Source organism: Acartia tonsa, chromosome 4, assembly GCF_053477335.1.
Source record: "Acartia tonsa isolate MP-2025a chromosome 4, ASM5347733v1, whole genome shotgun sequence".
NCBI classification, from domain to species: domain Eukaryota; kingdom Metazoa; phylum Arthropoda; class Copepoda; order Calanoida; family Acartiidae; genus Acartia; species Acartia tonsa.
This window is the reverse complement of record NC_137263.1, coordinates 7,620,481-7,641,542: the sequence shown is the minus strand read 5'-3', so window position 1 is coordinate 7,641,542 and position 21,062 is coordinate 7,620,481. Positions and strand designations below refer to the sequence as shown.

The 21,062-nt window shown below is 32.3% G+C and overlaps 2 protein-coding genes across 2 annotated transcripts; both read left to right on the top strand.

Annotated features, from left to right (window-relative positions):
* The first annotated feature begins 1,242 nt into the window (after window positions 1-1,242).
* Window positions 1,243-5,665, top strand: mRpL10 (mitochondrial ribosomal protein L10). The gene is made up of 7 exons (XM_080156010.1): window positions 1,243-1,374; window positions 1,611-1,732; window positions 1,969-2,049; window positions 3,027-3,117; window positions 3,434-3,543; window positions 4,382-4,517; window positions 5,347-5,665. Exons 1-7 carry the CDS (start codon window positions 1,294-1,296, stop codon window positions 5,530-5,532), a joined length of 807 nt encoding a protein of 268 aa, XP_080012136.1. The 5' UTR covers window positions 1,243-1,293; the 3' UTR covers window positions 5,533-5,665.
* An 827-nt stretch (window positions 5,666-6,492) lies between these two features.
* Window positions 6,493-18,675, top strand: LOC145315877 (ATP-binding cassette sub-family F member 2). The gene is made up of 15 exons (XM_080156009.1): window positions 6,493-6,650; window positions 8,871-9,028; window positions 9,317-9,428; window positions 9,763-9,898; window positions 10,386-10,522; window positions 10,948-11,012; window positions 11,545-11,722; window positions 13,690-13,775; window positions 14,009-14,137; window positions 14,276-14,441; window positions 15,317-15,472; window positions 16,051-16,296; window positions 16,928-17,062; window positions 17,518-17,638; window positions 17,931-18,675. Exons 1-15 carry the CDS (start codon window positions 6,597-6,599, stop codon window positions 17,966-17,968), a joined length of 1,917 nt encoding a protein of 638 aa, XP_080012135.1. The 5' UTR covers window positions 6,493-6,596; the 3' UTR covers window positions 17,969-18,675.
* Window positions 18,676-21,062: the final 2,387 nt, after the last annotated feature.

The window sequence follows — 21,062 nt, the reverse complement described above, 5'->3', positions numbered from 1 at the left end:
TGATGATTGCACTTTAGTGATATGAGCAAGGGGAAATATTTTTTTCATATTTTAATATTTATTTATTAATGTCTAGATTACAGGTACTAACAACATATATGATTAGCTTTTAATCCTTTAAAAAATAGTATACACGTTTCAAGTTGAATTTAATCTAATAATTAAAGCTTAATTCGGTTGCCTATGGTTATACTTGAAATTTTTTGTAGCAACAAGATTAGTAAATAGATTTGGTAGGCTTTTATAATTTATTACTTCTAAAATTTAGAACATATAGTCTACTAAGAAATTAAAAAAAACTATCCCTTTTAACATTTAATTTAGAAAGTTAGGATAAAAATCACCTCCTAAAATATTTTTAAAATTGTTAAATAAGCAAGCATTGCTTTAAATAAGGCATATTGCTTCATGTTTGTTATGAAATGTATAGCGGCAAGTGCGCACAAACTAAAATAAGGGGTGGCAGACTATTTGTAGAAAATAATTGTATAATATTAAAACACTTTGTTTCAAACATTTAATAACGAGAACAAAATAAAAGAAGTTTTTTTTCAATAAAGAATAAGAAAAAAAAAATCATAAGATATAAAGGCGGCTATAATAAAATAATTTATTATTTTTTAGTCTACAAAATGCAGAAAGGTCATAATGAATGCCGCGTGAAACGTGTAATGAAGAGTAAAGAGAGGAGAAAGAGGGAAAGAAGAAAAAGGTAAGGCAAGAAAGCAGAAAATGGGGTCGGCTAGAAAAGGAGGACTTATCCTCTAGAAAAAAAAGAGTGATAAAGAAAAGGCGGGAGAAAGAGAAGGAAATGCCTTGCCCTACACACCTCACAGTTCGGTTCATATTTGTACTTTCATAATTTGTATTGCGAAATCTCAATGCTATTTTAATAATGCAGTTTTAGGCATTAAAAATAGTGTATTATCAAAGATATGCTGCTTATAATATGTCTTAATGATTTATGTATTGATTTTAACTATAATAAAGTGTCAAACATTTATATCTGGACTAAGGCTTCACCTACAAAATTTATTTTTTTAATTATATGTATTACTCATATTCGGTGACCTTCTAATACTGTAACTAAAAATATTTTTCTAGTATTCTCTATTATGTATTTTAGTGTTGCTTTGTGTTCCCATCCCCCTCCTAAAATTGCTTGTAAATTCGACAAAGGGTATGCGTCGCTGAAATAAACACATATTTCGCTATTTTAAGTTGTTTGTAAAAGAACATTTTACAATATGGTAGGAACTTACAATAGTTTTAACTTACTTATTTCAGAAAAAAATGTTAATATTGTCAAGAACAAAAGATCTCGTAGTCGGACCTTTACAATCTTTAACAAGACAAGCTCCATTAATAGATCAGGTAATATTGTTTCTAATTATAAATTATAATTAGGTGTAGAATATTTAAAATAAATGAAAAATAATGAATCTATACATATTTTCACTATGGGGAGGGAGGTTCTTAGTTAGCGTGAGTTAAGTAGCGCGCCTCCATCTGAGCTTACCATCCTATGCCAAGAGTTTTAATAATACAAAAGATTGATGTTTTGTAAATGCAACATCATACATTTTCTTTTGATATTAAATTTGTTAAAGGTTCGACACCGACACAACGTGCGGATTTTTAAACCCAGGCGAGCCCCAGTATTCAGAGCTAAGTTATTGGAGATCAGTAAACCAGTTTGGCAACAAGAAAATGTTTTTGAAGACTTATGGAAGTAAGTTACCACCGTCTGATATATCCTAAATTGTAAAGTATTTTTTTTCTATAGGGAGGATTGAGGTACATTACCCAAAATAATTATAAATCTTCCTTCGGCCCACTAGTAGCTTCATTGTAAAGAAGAACCATTTTAATTTACCGGTTACTAATATCTGTTGCAACAAATAAACATCTTGTTACTTTCATATTGGTATGAAAAACGTGTTAACATTAGTATTTTTTTTTTTGTAGAGACTGTAGTTATGCAGCCAAAGAGAAGGAGAAGAAAGAATGGGATCTTCAAATCAATCAACTTGAAAAATTTTACGTCAAGTAAGTTTGATCTCAGATTTATGAGAATAAAAGTTTAAAAACAAATAGAAAATAAAACTGTTTACTAAATTGATTATTTTCAAATGAATTATTTTACAATGAGCAAAGTAGTTTAATAAGGGGGGGGGGGCGGTTTTAACATTTTTGCGTAAACAGGGTGCATAGGCTTTGTCTTAGGAGTGAGAGAAGAGGTTATTTGGGGAAAAAGGTTACTTTTGGGATGTATTTTTCTTACATTTAAAAAATTTTTGATAGGGTCTCCAGGCTCAGGTACTGCAGGCTAAAGGTTGTATCTGGATAGGTAAAAATAAATAAAAAAATTTTTTTGGAAGAATTAGAAGTCAAATAATAAAACAAAATACCTATGCACCTTTTTGAATGTTATGTTGAAGATAAAAGATACATATTTTGTTTTATAAGTTAAACTCTAACTATTAAAAAAAAATTTCATTATTACCTGTCCAGATACAACTTGGAGGCCTGCAGCCCCTGAACCTGGAGGCCAAATCCAATTTTTTTAAATATAAGAAAAATACATCCCAAAAGTAAACTTTTTTCTTTAATAACCTATCCTCTCACTCCTAAGACAAAGCCTATGCACCCTGTATACGCAAAAGTGTCAGAACCGCTTCCCCCCTTAACATGGTAAAGTGCATAACAAGAATAAATGTAGAAGGTCCCAAATACTTAACTTTAACCATTTGGAAGTTGGAACACAGTGTAAGAAAAATTCGTTCACATCATTTGGTATTCACATTTGGGTTCAAAAGCACAGTTTTTTTAAATCTTTAATAAGTTTAATTTTCTAGAATAAAGCTTTACTTACGGAAATTATATCGTGAGATTGAATCATGTGGACTAAATGAAAACAAAAATCTTTGTCAGCTAGATATTACCTTACTAGTTAAATGCATTATTGTTTCTAATTGGTCATTTAGAGTAACAAATGCTCAGTTTTTAATTAACCTTATATTTAGAGAAATGATGGAAAATTTTGAAAAAAGCCAAGTTATAGGATTTTTCTACTCTAACCCCATTAAAGAGATAAAAAGGCGAGTAGCATGGCAGGTAAAATAAATGAAAATAATCAAATAAAATAATGTCTTAAGTTTTTAATTCTATGCAATTTTTTAAAGTGCAGATACCAGGTATCATAATAAAGATTCATGTGTACCTTTGCATATAGCAAATATACATATGTGCTATAGATGTGCTATTAAACTATTGAACAGAAAAAAATATGCAGTTCACTAAATTCAAGTTTAAATGCACCTCGTGCAGCTACTCCTTTGCTTTAAACATTACACTTACTAAATATGTATTGTATACCTGCTTTATTGCAGTTTATTTCTATATTTTGAATTAAAATGAAAAAATGTTTCAGAATGCCAAAAGAGCTGGTATGGAATTAGAACAATATCATTATAGAGTTGGAGTGGCAGGATTGAAAGGAACTAAATGGGAAAATTGTCTACATTTCTGGTTCAAATTTCCGTAAGTAGATTATATATATTTAGAACGCTTAGAATCGTTATAAAAATTTTGAACGGTTTGTTAAATCCGTTAAAAAACATTAATCACGGATCTTGGAAGATTTGAAAAAGTAAGAATTGCCTATTATTCTAGATTGTTTATAAGTTGCCCTAATACCAGGATTACTAGATTCCTGCTACGTATAGTACGAAACTCTTACACGCATACCCAGGGGTGTAAAGGGGGGGGGGGGATACAAATTATGTGGTGGTGGGGGGAGGGGATGTTAAGATTAAGAGAACTCAAAATATTTATTTTCTCCACTCCTTGGTGAAAAAAAAAAACAAGAAGAATATGTAAGGTGTGTGGGGGGGGGAATAATATGAATAAAATAAAGAGTTCTGAAAATATCAGGGGTGTATATTCTGCACAAGATTTATTTTTTTTCCCCTGCTACAAAATTTTTTATTTTTTTTCCCCCCTAGATTTTTCCTTAAAATAGAAAAATATTTAAAGAACTCTATATTTTATTTATTTTATCCCTCCTACCACACATTTTTTTAGTTTTTTTAACCAAGGAGGGAGGCGAAATGGAAAAAATGTTTTTAGTTTTCTTAATTTTTACATTTTTTTTCCCTCCAACCACTTAATTTTTTATTCCCCCGCCCCCCCCTGAGCAGGGAATCCCATGCAGAATATACACCCCTGGAAAATATTTTTCCATTTTTCCCCTTCCTTGCTGGAAAAAAGTAGTAGGTGAAAAAAAATATAAAAAAATTGCGGCAGAGTAAAAACTTTTTCAGAATATACCTACCTACACCTCTGCGCATACCTTAATTTTTCATTCGTATATTTTTAGTGGCGAAATGAATCTTCAGCCCATAGTATTTTCACCGGATTTAAACGCTGACAAACTTCTGAAATTTGAGCGGAAGGTTCCAGAATTTACACTCTTGGGAGCTGTTGTAGGCGACAGAATTATGTCAAAAAAACAGGGATGATGATTTTTCTTACATATTGTAGTTAACTTATACACTTTAAATATCTGAACTACATAAAATATTAATTTATCTAAATCTAGAGCTTGATTTCAATTTTCCTTGTTTTATTTCATTCATAGAAAAAATGTACAAACTACAAATTGTTTAAAATGTCTAATGCATTTATATTCATACAAATGTTTATTTTATCGTCTAATACGTAGTGGGTTTTGCTTTGTCCGTAAATATCTCGCCAACCACTTAAATTACAAAGTTCTTTGTTTTAGTGAAACTATATGTAGTTTCTAGTATAGTTTTAAGCTAATTTATTGCTCCTTCAACCAATTCTAATGCAAAACCTCTAGATGCTTTGGGCGCAGCCACTATTTATTTACAACAAATGATAGAATGATTATTTTCAATGAATAAGCATGTTTATTAAGATATATAAGTTTTCCGGAATTTTAATGTTAGGGGGAGATTTGAAATCTGCATCAAATTTTAAGGATTTTTTATAAAATTCGTTTTTTGTATAATTCTTTATCTAAAAGCGGAAATGCATTTTAAGTAAATTAATTTTGACCAATAGGATAGGTGGATTTTAAACTACCTGCGCTCTAATTGGTTGAATGATCCAATCAGAGCGCAGATTTTTTGAATCCACCAATCATAGATGCAAAAATTAATTAACTTAAATTGCATTTCCGCTTTTAGATAAAGAATTATAGAAAAAACGAATTTTATAAAAAATCCTCAAAATTTGATGCAGATTTCAAATCTCCCCCTAACTTTAAAATTCCGGAAAACTTATATATGTTTATAAATCATCTTTATCTGTGAACAGATTCAAGAAATGAAGAATTTACCAAGTCTAGAGCAAAGTCGGGGAGAGCTTGTATCCATACTTGGATATCAACAACAGCGAACACTTCAGCTTTTAACATCAAACCAACAACAGTTGTCAACTAATCTGTCACAGCTGATCAAAGATAAATCGCCTAACAAAGAAGAAAAAACGGAATCTGAATAAGTTTAATATTATTTAATTTTATAGACTTTCAAAGTACAAAAGAGTTTTGAAAAATGAAAAGTGTTTGAATACATATTAAAATATGGACTATCTCATAAATTTAAAAACAAATTGAAATTAAGCAATTTTATTAATATTTATAAATTGTTGGTTAGGTTTTAAAGTAAATTTTTCAGTCGGGATTGTTAAACCCCCGAACAAAACAGAGGAATTTGTAAGATTATTAAGAGAAAGGCCACAACTTGGTTTTATGCTACAAGCTGAAATTATTTCTTTGCAATATTAAATTCGTAACCAGATTAATTTTTTTTGTGTGTCTTTGGACGTTAAATTATCATTATTTCTCAGGGGTGTATATTCTGCACAAGACAGGGGTGTATATTCTGCATGGGATCCCCTGCTCAGGGGGGGGGGGGGGGAAATAATAAAAAATAAGTGGTTGGAGGGAAAAAAAATGTAAAAATTAAGAAAACTGAAAACATTTTTTCCATTTCGCCCCCCTCCTTGGTTAAAAAACTAAAAAAATGTGTGGTAGGAGGGATAAAATAAATAAAATATAGAGTTCTTTAAATATTTATCTATTTTCCCCCCTACTTTTTAGGAAAAATCTAGGGGGGAAAAAAATAAAAAAAAATTGTAGCAGGGGAAAAAAAATAAATCTTGTGCAGAATATACACCCCTGGCACAAGATTTATTTTTTTTCCCCTGCTACAAAATTTTTTATTTTTTCCCCCCCTAGTTTTTTCTCACCAAGTAGGGGGGAAATGGAAAAATATTTAAAGAACATATTTTATTTATTTTATCCCTCCTACCACACTTTTTAAAAAGTTTTTTTCACCAAGGGGGGGGGTGGGGAAATGGAAAAAATGTTTTCAGTTTTCTTAATTCAGGGGATCCCATGTAGAATATACACCCCTGTTATTTCTTATTTATTGGGATAGCCTTTAAACAATAAAAACTAATGTTACTCAATGATGCACTGCGATATTCTACAATATATTGCATATTTTATGACATATATTTGATATTTCAGAGTGTTTTAAGGTCGTACTATCTGAGCAAAAATGCCGTCAGATAACAAGAAAAAACGTGATGCCAGAAAGAAGGAACTGGCCAAGGTTGGTCTTATCACGAGCAATATTATTTATCCTTTTTACGACAGTTTGAACGTCTGTTTGTCCCTTTATTAGTCTAGCTTGTCTAGTCTGTTTATTAGTCCTGTATGTCTGACGCTTAGTCTACAAAGACAAGTTAAGCCCACTACGCGCGGTCTAAGGGTGGAAATTTGGCAAAAAAGTCATTAGATTTTCTTATTTCTTGATATTAATGATTTACATAATATAAATAATAAATAACGTTTGGAACTAAGTTTTTTTTTTACTTTAAAGTTGGGTCAAATCAATTTTTTTAAAGGTCAAAAATCTACTTTTTATTTTTTACCTAGATATGAAAAATAATTTGTTTTGCATTTATATCTATTAAAAACTAATTTCGTTCATATTCTTTACAAATATATACACCAAATCACTAAATAATAACATTTTTCTTATATATTTTACATTATAAGTGTTAATTTTATGCTTTGAAAGTAAATTTATGAAATAATTTTCGTCATTTTTTACTAAAAAATTGAGCAAAAAAATTTGTTTTTGTCATTTTAAAGTTGCGCTACCGACCCCATACCAAACCATGTATGATTCTAAAGGGTGAGCAAAAAAAAATGCGTACCTTTTTAAAATTGAAATTGCGCGGCTTGTGTTAATAGTAGAAAAATGTTATGCATATCGTTAGAACCGCTATGAAGTCTATTTTCAGGAAATATAAAAACGATTCTTGTGCTACGCATAGTTTAGGAGCTACGTGTTAAAATGTCCCAACTGACTTAAAACTTGACTTGCGAGTAAATTTTGGGACATTTTATCATCTGGCTCCTTAACTATGCGTAGCACAGGAACCATTCTTATATTTCCAAAAAATACAGTTCATAGCGGTTCTAACGGTATGCGTAACATTTTTCTACTATTAACACAAGCTGTGCAATTTGAAATTTAAAAATGTAGGTATCTCTTTTTGCAAAATATCTTCTCTAATTTTAAGTTATATTTTAAAATTTACTCGCAAGTCAAGTTTTACATCAGTTGGGACATTTTAACACGTAGCTCCCTAACTATACATAGCAGAGGAATCGTTCTTATATTTCCAAAAAATAGAGTTCATAGCGGTTCTAACGATATGCATAACATTTTTCTACAATTAACACAAGCCGTGCAATTTGAATTTTAAAAAGGTACGCATTTTTTTTGCTCACCCTTTAAATTTTGAGAATATAATACAACTTTTAGTTAAGTTTCCAGAGTGGGGTCGGTAGCGCATATTTAAAAAAATTTAATCTCAAAATTGCATATAATACCTAAATTTGAGGGGGGGGGGGGGTTTACAAATCATAACAGCAATCTTAATTTCTCTGTTATTCCATTACTATTAAAGATAATTGAGTAAAACTTTTTAAAATTAATCAGTAATGACTTGAACAATAATATTAAAGGAAAACCGCGACTTACCCGCAGTTTAAGTTTAATAAGACCTAACCCCTCTTAAATAGATTAAAAATATTAAAAAGCAGTTGTAAGTTGGTAGAAAAAGGTGTATTATAATACTTAACTTTTATTCAAATAGATCACTTTTTTCTATTGACTCCAAACAGCCAAATGAGGCAGCAAATAACACGGTGGTTTCGGCGGAAAATCCCTATTATTTATTAATAATCGTTTACCTAAGGTAGTAATTGAATCAGGGAAAAAATTTGGTTCAATTATCTATAAAAATAACAGAGTAGTAACAAAAATTATATTATAAAAATCACCCCTTTTTGGTCACCCCCCAATCACATTCCTGTGCACGCACCTATACATGACCAACTTTAAAAAGTTGCCTAATGTTATGTATTACTCAAAACTTTTTATTTTAATGAATTGGGACTGGTAGAATGGTAAATATTTAAATTTGAAAAAAGCTATACCAAACTTCCACTAAACCCCTTAAATAGACCGTAGTGAAGCCGTTATAAGAGTTGAGAGGGTTATTTGTCATCTATTAATATAATTATGCTTAAAATTAGCTTCTGAGTTTTGATAGTCTGCCCTTAGTACATCTTTAAGAAGCAACACTTGAAATAACCAAACTGATTTAACTTTATTTGAGATTCTAATAAATTTTTTCAATATAAATAGCCTTTGCTCAATATAGTTTGTGCATCACAAACTTATTAACATTAAAATACATTTTTAAATTTCTGATAGTTCATAATTTGTATTTTCATAAATCTTATTTCATTTTAGGCCAAGAATGAGACTAGGAATGGCAAAAAGGAGGAAACTTCCAACGGTGCCACTAATGGCACCTCTGAAGAACCTGATATTGGTAAGCTATCTCTGGAGGAGACAGATAACATGACTTCGGAGGAAAAACTGTGTTTTAGACTTCAGGAAGAGGCCAGGTAAAGTTTTTTAAACATAAATACTTCAATTTTGTTGCTTTATTTTCTGGCCAAATTAGACAATTTTGAATGATTTGAGACAAATCATTACTTTTTAAAAAAATTCTCTGAAGTCTCTCTTAGCTTTTTTTGAATAATTATAGTTTAAAAATTTAGAACAAAAAATTCAAAAATAATATTTACTTAAATTTATATAGCCTTAAAAACTTATTATTATAGTATAAAATTAGCAACCAATAAATCCCCTTTTAAAAAAAATATAATTTGTTATGCTTAACCATTATTTAGGCTGGCAGCCGAGGCTCGGGCATGCACGGGAGTTCTTGGAATCCATCCCATGGCTAGAGACATTAAAATTGATAATTTTTCCGTAACCTTTTACGGAGCTGAGCTCCTACAGGCAAGTTTTTTTTATAATTTTTACTGTATTTAGTTAAGTATTGTTATACTTACAAATGTGCCAATTTATTTACCTAGTATTTATATCTATAAAAAAAAACATTGGTAGAAAATAAGCAATTGATTTTTGTACTATGCCTCTTTTTTCATTCGATAATATTTTGCCCTACTTTTCCATGTTACATTGAACTTGACAGAAACATTGATGCTCGCTTTCTGATTTCACAAAATTGCATAAGATCTATAATTTTCCTAAAGTCACTGTTTCTCGTTCATGCATACTACATAGTCCTCTTTTATTTATTTATAAGACATTCAATGAATTAATATTTTAGGACACCAAGCTTGAGTTGTCCTGTGGTAATAGGTACGGTCTCATGGGAGTTAATGGATGCGGCAAATCTTGCTTGCTGGCTGTTCTTGGTAATAGAGAAGTTCCTATTCAAGAACACATTGATATCTTTTATCTGGGTAAGTTATATAAATAAAGAATTGATAGAATAGCTTCTTTCTATTCAGAGTTCTCCTTAGACCACTTCTTTGTCAAGTATTGTCAAGTAAAATTTTATAAAGAATATAACTTAGCGTGTTCTCTGATTATTTGTAAAAAAGGATCAAATTTGCAAAGGGTTTTGTTTAAATCAAGCAAATCCATTATTCTCGCAGAAAGTTTATTTTTGGAGCCAAAAATGCATGAATTCACAATTTTACCATATCAGTAGTAAGCTTTTATTTAATCTGTAGCGAAGGATCTTCCTAACCACTGAACCTATATGATTCTTCTATACAGTGAAGCCTTCCCTGGATTTCAACTATTATGGGGTTGGGTATCTCCACCCTCCCTTATTTTTTTAAAACTCAAATTGAAAATGGAGGGATGAAGGATGACTTTTCTCCCTCCCAATGGGGCGTATCCGCTAGTATCATATAACTTGTAACAAACGTAATATTGACGTAGATCGTGAGGTTCCCGCCAGTGAGAAAACAGCCCTGGAAGCTGTTATGGAGGCTGATGAGGAAAGAATAAAGCTGGAGAAACTTGCAGAAGAGCTGGCCACTATGGAAGATGATGAAAGTCAGGATTATCTTATGCAGGTGTGTTTTATCTAGATGCTTTAAAACGACATTTTTTACTTATGTGATGAGAATCTAATGAATGCAGACTGGTTTTGTACTTATTATGTGTTTGTGTAGTCTGTATAAAAATTAATTTTCACCAATAAAACCATAATTTGCGACACTACATAATAACCAGCCAACATTCCCCCACAAGATTTGCTGAAAAACATCTCTAAATGTTGTCATAGGTTTGCGTAATTTTATCATTAGTTCGGTTTAAGTGATTTAGCTACCAACTTAACGCTTCCTAATTAATTTTGAAATAGTAGCTAAAACGCTACCTTGAACCTATAGAAATGTTTTAAGTTTGGTTGAACTTTTTAAAAAAGATAAGCTCTAATTTACAGATATTGTATTTAATTAGATATTTAGAAAATTGCTTTAGAGTTGTGTATTTTTAGATTTATGAGAGATTGGATGAACTTGGTTCCGATACTGCCGAAGCTAGAGCCTCTCATCTTCTTAGGTAAGTATTTAATTAAGATAAGTAATGATTGATTAGATAAAAACTTCACGAAACTTGAAGTTATCTGAAAAGAAAAATAACATGGATGGCAACAACCATAAGAAGAAAAATAATCTGTCCATCTTAAATAGTCGCCGATGAAACTTCAATTTACCCATATTGTACGGATTGACTGACGGACGGACAGGCTCAAAGAAATCTACGATCAAGAGCAAGTATCTTACAAACTTGATTTATAGTTTGTTTGGTCTAATTTGATATGTTAATTTAAATAACATTAAAATTCCCAACCCTACCCAATGAAACAAATGTATAACATGTTGGCGTTTTCATTTTTTCAAAATTAGCCTAAAACCTTGTTCTTGACTGATGGTCTATTTCTTTAAAAGCAGAACACAATTGCTTAAGAGATTACAGACATCTTTATATGGCCCGGGCGAAAGTGAACTTTGCACCATAGTTTGTAGGATCTAAAGGTTGCAGTATATCTTTTTCTACTAATATAACTTTGATGAAAACTTGTTTATTCTAGTGGTCTTCAGTTTACACATGAAATGCAGAATAAGAAATGTAAGGACTTCTCTGGAGGATGGCGTATGCGTGTGGCTCTGGCCAGAGCACTTTTTATCAAACCCCATCTCTTGTTACTTGATGAACCTACAAATCACTTGGATCTGGAGGCCTGTGTCTGGCTTGAGGAGGAATTAAAGGTATTTTTACTCAAATATTGTGCTCTTATTAGATTACTCGATACGAAAAGTATATTAGTTTGTCCATATATTGTATACTCTCACTCGATTTTGGACATTTTTTTCTGAGACCAAAGCGGAGATCTGCGAATCTTTTTTATGAGTATGATACGTACATATCTAGGATGATTTATCTTAAAACCGCTGGCGACCAGACATTCAATTGTATAGCTATTTGTAAATGGGTGTAAACAAATTTATTGAACCAAAACTATGGCTTCATGGTGCTCCCAGGAAAGGCATTGAAGAGTAGAATCAGGAATTTTTTGTCGTTTCAAAAAATCTCGTTTCTAGCCTGAGAAAAGGTTTTAGAGATAATTGAGTGAAATCTTTTTGGTTGTGTCACTAATTACCCAAACTTTTCGTATCTTTCAAAATAAACGGCGGTGGGACCGCCATTTTCTGCCGCCGCCAAAAAAAATCTATTGCATTTCTCGCCGAATTAGGCAATTTGGAATCATTTAAGACCATGTTTTTTTTCTTCAAAAAACCTCTACAAATTGGACAATTCTCAATAAGCCTTTAACAAGGATGACAGCATCCATAAGTAGCGAAGCTCAGAAATTATGAATGTATATTATGAATATATATACAATTTACCAGTGTCATCCTATATGTTTCATGAAATAGGGAAATGACAAAAACTTCAAAATCATGCAACCTTTCAATCACAATTAATGAAAAATCTAGGAATCGATCTAGCACCACAATTTATAAACAAATCTTTATGAAACTTGATGGAAATATGTAGAATATGAGCAAATTCAATCCCTGATAATTTCAGCCGCAAATCCTGAATAGGAATTGAGAAAAGAATAGAAAACCTAAAAATCTAGGAATCGATCTAGCACCCCTATTAATATAAAAAATCGTAATAAAACTTAAGGAAAATATGTAAAATGTAAATTTAAGCAATCCCTGAAAATTTCAGCCCATTATTTTAAAAAGGAGTTGAGAAAATCAGAAAAACATGAAAATGTAGGAATCGATCTAGCACCCAAATAACAGACAGATGGACAAAACAATATATAGATTAGATGGGCATATGTTATAAGAATCTTCACTAAAAATTTCAGCTTTCTATCTTTTATAGGAGCCGAGAAAATCACGTTTCCCCCACTTTGTCTCAGACGGACGGACGGACAGACGGACGGACATTTCGAATTATAGAGTAGCTTCGCTACTAAAAATGGTGTGTTTTTTGTCATTTCTAAGGCTAGGAACCAGATATTTTGAAACGGACAAATAGTTCCTGATTCTACTCCTTAAGCCTTTCCTGGGAGCACAATGAAGCCAAAGTTATGATTCAATAATTTTTTTACTCTCATTTACAAATAGCTATACAATTGTATGTCTGGTCGTTGGTAAATAGGAGATAAGTGGGGATGACTTGAATGTCGTCTTTGCATATTTTATATTAATGAAATAATTTTTAAGTGGTCTCTTTCTAAAACTCAATTTTTTAAATTTCCTTTTCGGTCATTAATTTTATTCAAGTTAGTTTTATCTGTTGCACATCCCCTCTTTGTCTAATTCCGATATGAACCCGCCCTACTATAGGGCGATTAACTGAAGCTATAGGTATAATGTGTCTGAATTCAGTTTTAAAAAGAAAAAGAAAAAAAAATTTTTGTTGTTGTTTTGGAGGTCTTTTTTCCAGGGCCGATTCCTCTTGGAAGATAGATCATGGTAACCTCCCCTCAAATAAGACCTGTAAAAAAATTCACTGTAAAGGAGAAGCATAAAGTCTATCGGTTTACTAAAGCGTTAATGTACATTACCTAAAAATTAAGCACTAAGAGATACATAAATTCAAGTTAGCTCGGCTTTTTTACGAAAATCTTGGCTATTCTGGGCATAATATACATGATCACTATTTTTGAAAAGAAAAACATGCTTGTCATAAGATTTTTAATTGTATTTTTTAGGCGTACCCAACCATCCTGGTGCTTATTTCTCATTCACAAGATTTCTTGAACGGTGTCTGTAACAATATTATGTTCTTGACTGAAAGGTAAGATTATCTTTATTAATATACAGAGATAGTCAACAACAACAACAATCGGAAGTAACACGGAATAGAAAAAAAATCATTGTCCAAGTTCTATAATATTGATTGGAATGTACATCAATTTAACGCCTAATAAAAAAGCTTGATCAGAACCTCACATAGGATAATGATTATATTATAAACATATACTTAGTTTTAAAAGTATCCAAACTACTATCTCTTATTTAAATGTTTAGGAAACTGAAAGTGTACGGTGGTAACTATAATACATTCGTAAAGACTAAAGCTGAACAGGATGAAAGCCAGATGAAACAATATAACTGGGAACAGGACCAGATTGCCCACATGAAGAATTATATTGCTAGGTAAATCTGATACACTAATTTACAGTTTATAGAAACTACGAGTTTGTTTTTTAAAAAAGTACAAAGATTTCAATTAAGTATTAAAAATTATTCTTAGTTTCAAATATTGAAATAATACAATAATATTTATTACTAAAGATTCGGTCACGGTTCTGCCAAGCTTGCCCGCCAGGCCCAGTCCAAGGAGAAGACCCTGGCCAAGATGGTTGCTAGCGGCCTGACTGAGAAGGTGGGCCGGGAGTGCGCTGTATCATTCCAGTTCTACAGCTGTGGCACTCTGCCTCCCCCTGTTCTGGCTGTACAGGTACGAACAGTATAGGGACGTCCATAGGGGGGGGGGGGGGGGCGTAAAGGGGTGATTGCCCCCCACCAAATAAAAATGGCTTGGATGTCCTTACCTATTAAAGATTACCCCCCCCCCCCCCTAATGATTTTTTAAAGATTTTCAATACCCCCCTCCCCCCCACTCCCCCAAATATAAAAGCTCGGACGTCCTTGGAACATTATTTCCTTTTTAGTAGCGAAGGTGCTCTATGCCTTTGTTTTGCTGTGTGTCAGACATTGCGTACATTATCGCTATTGGGGAAAAGTAAGGGGGGGGGGGAAGTTCTGACACATTTGCGTAAACCTGGTGTATAGGCTTTATCTTTGGACTGAGCGGATAGGTTATTAGGCATAAAATCATTTTTATATGATGAATTTCCCCCAGATTTAAGATTTTTTGGATAGGCCTCCAGGTTCCGGAGCTCCAGGCCTCCAGGTTGTCTCTACAGGTAAAAATGAAAAAAAAAAAAATTTTTAAGAGTTAGATGTCAGCTTATGAGACAAAATATGTATGTTTTTTTTCTTCAAATATGTGAATAACAATCAAAAAGAAGCATATTTTGTTTTATAAGTTAACTTCTAACTTTTTTTTAAAAAAATCTTATTTTTAATTTTTACCTGTACAGAGACCACCTGGAGGCCTATCCAAAAAAATCTTAAATCTGGGGGAAATAAGAATGATTTTATCCCTAATAACCTATCCGCTCAGTCCAAAGATAAAGCCTATACACCAGGTTTACGAAAATGTGTCAGAACTTCCCCCCCCCCCTTTATTCGACTGTTATTAAAAATAAACAGATAAATTTTAAAAGACATTATAAGCATTTGTATTAACATTGTTATATTATTTTGTAGAACATTAGTTTTCGGTACAACGAAAACACACCCTGGATCTATAAAGACCTTGACTTTGGTATGGACTTGGACACTAGAGTGGCTCTGGTAGGACCTAATGGAGCTGGAAAATCTACACTATTGAAATTGATCTACGGAGAACTCTCACCGACATCGGTATGACTTTTTTTTATATAAAATAGTAAATATTCTAGGATTATTTGTTTAACATTCTTCTCTTTAAGATTAATAAAAAAGAGTGGGTATAATCCCTTTCGTAACATCGCACCTTATGGTGCGATTCTTCGTATTTTTCACGGTAGCTTTCCTCCTATTTCTAGGCCCTGCGGGGGGCTCTAACTCTGCGGGGCCAATTACCTTACCCTGTGGGGCAATCACCTAACCCAATATAACCTAACCTAAAATAACCTATAAAAAGCCATTTTAAAAATACGACGAATCGCCCCTTATGGGGCGATGTTACGAGTTACGAAAGGGACTACTCCCAAAAGAGTTGTGCTTTTAACAACTGTATCAAAGAAGTAGAATAGTATAGTGGCTTAAATATTTCAAGTTGTTGTAAAAAGCTATTTACCTATTGTGTTTTAGTTTAAGGAAAATTTATCTTTTCAATCTCGACAAAAAAAATAAACAGTTAATACCTAGCAAGAAACATATATGACATTTAAATAATTTTTTTTTAAAGAAGAATGTTTTTTAATTACCAAAAATATGACAATATGGAATGATTGTAGGGCATGGTCAGGCGGCACAACCATCTGAAGATGGCAAGATACCACCAGCATCTACACGAGCTCCTTGAGATGGACATGACCCCCTTGGACTACATGCTCCACATGTTCCCTGACTTCAAGGATAGGGAGGGCATGAGGAAGGTGATTGGAAGATACGGAATCACAGGAAAGGCCCAGACTGCCCCCATCAAGCAGCTGTCTGATGGACAAAAGTGTAGAGTTGTTTTTGCTTGGTTATCCTGGCAGGTAGGTGTTGCACACATATATGTCCATTTCCAATAATAGTTTTGTATCATCATTGGAGAGATGTACATCAATTTATCGGCCATTGTCTTATCCCTTTAGATCTCTGGTTTCTTTTTAAAAAAATGTTTAACGTTACAAAACGTGTACTGAACCTTATATAACTGTAATAATATACCTTTTTACTTCTTTTAAAAAAAGGGAAAACAAACTGTGCCAAGATCCTGTGCTTACCCTTTTTATTTAGAAACATTCTAGAAAGATAAAAATATAGATTTCTAAAAAAATGGACATTAATGAAATTAAACAAAACTCATTTTTTTATTATTTGTTTTAAAATCTAAGTGTCAGTATTGCTATGCGGTTTACAGCGTTTAATGTTAGTAAATGGATAAGATTGTAACAAATACAGACGATAAACGATAAATTGCGATAAGTATTTATTGGTTTAAACTAATATTTTAATATTTGTTTCATTGAAGGTTCTTATTTAAGTTTATAGGAATACATGCATAATTTGTAGCTAGGGTCTAGGGTGTTTCTGTCTAGGGTGTTTCTTATTGGTTTTATAGGATCATGTTGTAAATTTTTCAACCTTTTTTAATGGATCAACAACAACAAAATATTTGTCTAGGTTCCTCACATGTTGTTACTTGACGAGCCTACCAATCACTTGGACATGGAGACCATTGACGCTCTTGCTGACGCCATCAATGGATTCGATGGTGGTGTTGTTCTTGTCTCTCACGACTTTAGACTTATTGATCAGGTGAACATCAGCTTATACTAATAACGAAATTAATTCGGATAAAAATCACGAAACCTTTACGTGTTTTTCAGCTGTCGTTGGGGGGCAACATTTATTTTCTATAGCATGATTTACGCTAAATGTATAAGTCATTTTGTAACTTGGTATAATGACCTATTCAAAAAGTAAAAGATTAGGCGTCTGACATTGTGTTGGTTATAACACCCTCCCGTGCTCTAATCACTGCCTGGCTGAATTAACATTATTTCACCCCCATCTCACCCTATTTATTTTCTGTTTGCCAAAAGAAAAAAAAATTTCATATATTATTTATATAATAACGCCAAATAGCCTAAGAACAAAAATCTTCCATGAAAATTGCTGAACGTTTTGTCCAGCCGTTCACTACATCTCATTGGACATACACACAACCTACTTCTTTCAAAATCTCCCTAAAATTTTTGTTTTGTTTGAAGGTTGCAGATCAGATCTGGATCTGTGAGAAGCAGACCGTGACCAAGTGGGACGGGGATATCTCCAGCTACAAGGATCAACTCAAGGCCAAGGTCATGAAGCAGAACAACAAGGATGCCAAGAGTAAGTTTTTAAACACAGAATACCTAAAATAAAAATGTTTCTCTGACCTGAATAAAACTGCAAAATACTATCGAAAAAATACATTATTGTTAAAATTCGTTAAGCTCTAAAATTCGACGTCCATTTAAGTATTAAAAGCACTTTTAGTATATTTGATAAATAAAAATTTAAAGTGTTTTCTTTAGTTAGAACGGCAGATAAAGTCTTTCTTAATTGTGCTAAATAATGCAAGTCAAACTTGACACATCTTCTAATCCTTCTTAATTCATTCTAATCAAATAAATATTTTCAGACAAGGGTCTTGATAAATCTTCCCGCGGCAACTGGTAAACATCCAACCTTCTTTGGGGTATCAATATCAAGTCCTGCTGTTGGTATACAATGATACACAACCAAATAACACAATATCTAGCTTCTTTGCTTTACTTTCAACAGTTAAATGTCTTGTTTTTATAAAATTCTTGTAGATGTATAATAAATTGCCCTGTTAATAATCTCTCCACTTGTATAGAAAATAATTAAAAATTACACCAACACATTTAAAAAAAACTGAAGCATGTAAAAATGTTGATTATACACAAAAAATTTGCCAATTAAATTATTTATATAAATAAAACCTAATAAAAGTTGGAGGAGAAATGTTAATAGATATGACTTATACATAGTTAGATTGTTATGGGTTTAGGTTTATGATTTATTTGGCAAATATTTTGCTGGTATCCAGCTTGTAACACCATTCAAACATTATGGCGACAACTAACAACATCTTTAAGTCCATAATTATAATCAAGTAATCAGCTCAGCTCAGATATAAAACAATTCCAAGTGTTATAACTTGCCTTAATATAGAATAAAATTGCAGTTTAAACTTTAGCATTATCGTCTTATTCACCCTAAAATGCTTTTTGGAAAGAATTAGCCACTTTTATAATTTTATGGTTCATTATCTGAATTTTCGGTATTTGAAATTGTTAAACTGCTGCTGTTCTCATCAAAATATTTTTGAGACGCCAAAAAAATGAAATAATTTTTTCAAACCTGTTCTTAATTTCATCTTACGGCAAGAATGATAATTCAAAAGTAGCGAGAAGTATAAAGCAGCTTGATGCCTGTTTTTTTAGAGTGATCAGAAAGATCTCATAAAGGTCAGGATTGATCGTTCATGAGGAGCCAAAAATCTAAAAATTCCGTTCTATGTTTTTTTTTTAAACAAAAAAATAAATATTATAACAATTAAAAGAAGCGAATCACAATAAAATCGTGAATGGGAAAACGCACAAGTAGATTTAGAGAGAATTTGTCAAAATCAAGAATAGATTTACTAACGAAAATAAACACGAAACCTTATTTCATTTTGTATGATGACCGACAGAACGAAAGTCAAAGTAAATTATACAAGCTGGATGCTTGGAACATGCTGTCATCTACAGAAAAGTTTGAAAAAACGGACCAAAAACACCAAAGATAAGGGGAAATATGGAAATAGCCGAAAGCCCGATAAAAGGCAGTCTGACCGCCATGGATGTTTTCTTAAAACGGTCCATAAACACTAAAGAAATGAGGAAATATGTGTAAAAGATAAAATTGCCAAAAATCCCTTAAGGCAGTCCGAGCGCCTTGGCATGGATGTTTTATAGTTGATTAAGCTACTTAATGATGGGAATGTCATCAAAAAGATTAGCCTTCTAACTCTTATAGGAGCCGAGAAAATCACGTTTCTTCCTGTTTATGTCTAACGGCGGATAGTTGGAACCATAGAATAGCTCCGCTTAAAAAATGTGATACTACTTTTTAATAAAACCAAAGTTGTAATTGGAAATCATATGCAAGATGATATGTAGCTTATACCAATAACTAAATTAATTCGAAAAAATCACGAAACCTATACGTGGTAAAGTAGTAATATGGTTTTTCAGCTGTCGTTGGGGGGCAACACATCGTAAAATTGACGACCTCACCATTTGGCCCCCAAATATTATTATATTATATATCTTTTTGGTTCACCCCCAAATGCTGTTTTTAAGATCTTGTGCTTCATTGGTGCTGATTAATAAAAAATTAACAGTGGAAACTTGTAACCAAAAGATGCATCTACATTTTATATTTACAGTAAAATCATCCTAAATGAATAATAAAGCACTATGGGCTAGAATTGAATCAAGACAAAAGTAAGTGCCGAGCCCTGGGAACTATGTATGGTGAAAATAGACATAAAACCATGATGATTCCAGGTAAAACCAAAATATTTCAGCGGGGGCTTTTTGAGAAAATTAGATTTGAAAATTTCAAGTTCAATTTTCACCCACTAGGAGTTGCCGCATAATCATGACAAGAAAAGCAAATATTATTTATTTAAAATTTTGAACAACTTTGCTTTTATAAACTTCTTCATAAACCCACTCCTGAAGGCAGTTTATAAATGGCCATTTTTATTACTTGCTTTGCAAAAGTCACGAAAATTCAGCCTAAAATAAATCATATATAGAGAGGTTTTAAGAAGGACTTCATAAAAGCAAAGTTGTTCAAAATTTAAAATAAATAATATTTGCTTTTCTTGTCATGATTATGCGGCAACTCCTAGGGGGTGAAAATTAAACTTGAAATTTTCAAATCTAATTTTCTCAAAAAGCCCCCGCTGAAATATTTTGGTTTTACCTGGAATCATCATGGTTTTATGTCTATTTTCACATTGCAAAGGGCTCGGCACTTGCTTTTGTCTTGATTCAATTCTAGCCCACAATGAAAGCTGATATTCAATTCAGACTTGCCTATTTTTTTGGTTCGGAGTTTATATTCCTAATGGTAGAAAACTAAGAAACCTCTTATGTAGATTAAAATTAGTAGTTGAAACGTTTGGACACTTAACCCAATTAAAATTCAGTAAAAGTCCCCAAAGTTGTTACGCCAACAGATAAGAAAACGGTATAATGAAGCTTTGGTGACTAAATGTAATAAAAAGCCGAATGTTTCCTCCCTCCCTGGCTGGAACCCCAATTTTCCAAGGGACAAGACAACGGATAATAAATCGATATTCATCAATAATGACAGATAAGCAGCGTTTCGGAGCTGGGACCCGTCATATTTTGCCGGAGCCGTAATTTTTGTCAAAAAAACGGCTCCGGACTAGATAATAAAGAGATTTTTTTATAAATTATAATTTGGTAACTCTGTTTTGTCATGTGCAAATGCCCTTTTTAAGTTTTTACAAGTCCATTTTTATCAAAAATTGAACTTTTAAAACCTTCAAAAGTAAAAAATTAAAAATATTTTTTTATGGGGAAAAAAATATGTCGAGCTTTTCTTGATTTTAGGTCGGAGCTGGAGTTGGAGCCGTATTTCCAGATACGGCTCCCCGGAGCTGCATCAAAATTAAACGGCTCAGACACGCTGCAGATAAGATACCCTTAATACCAACTAAGTTACC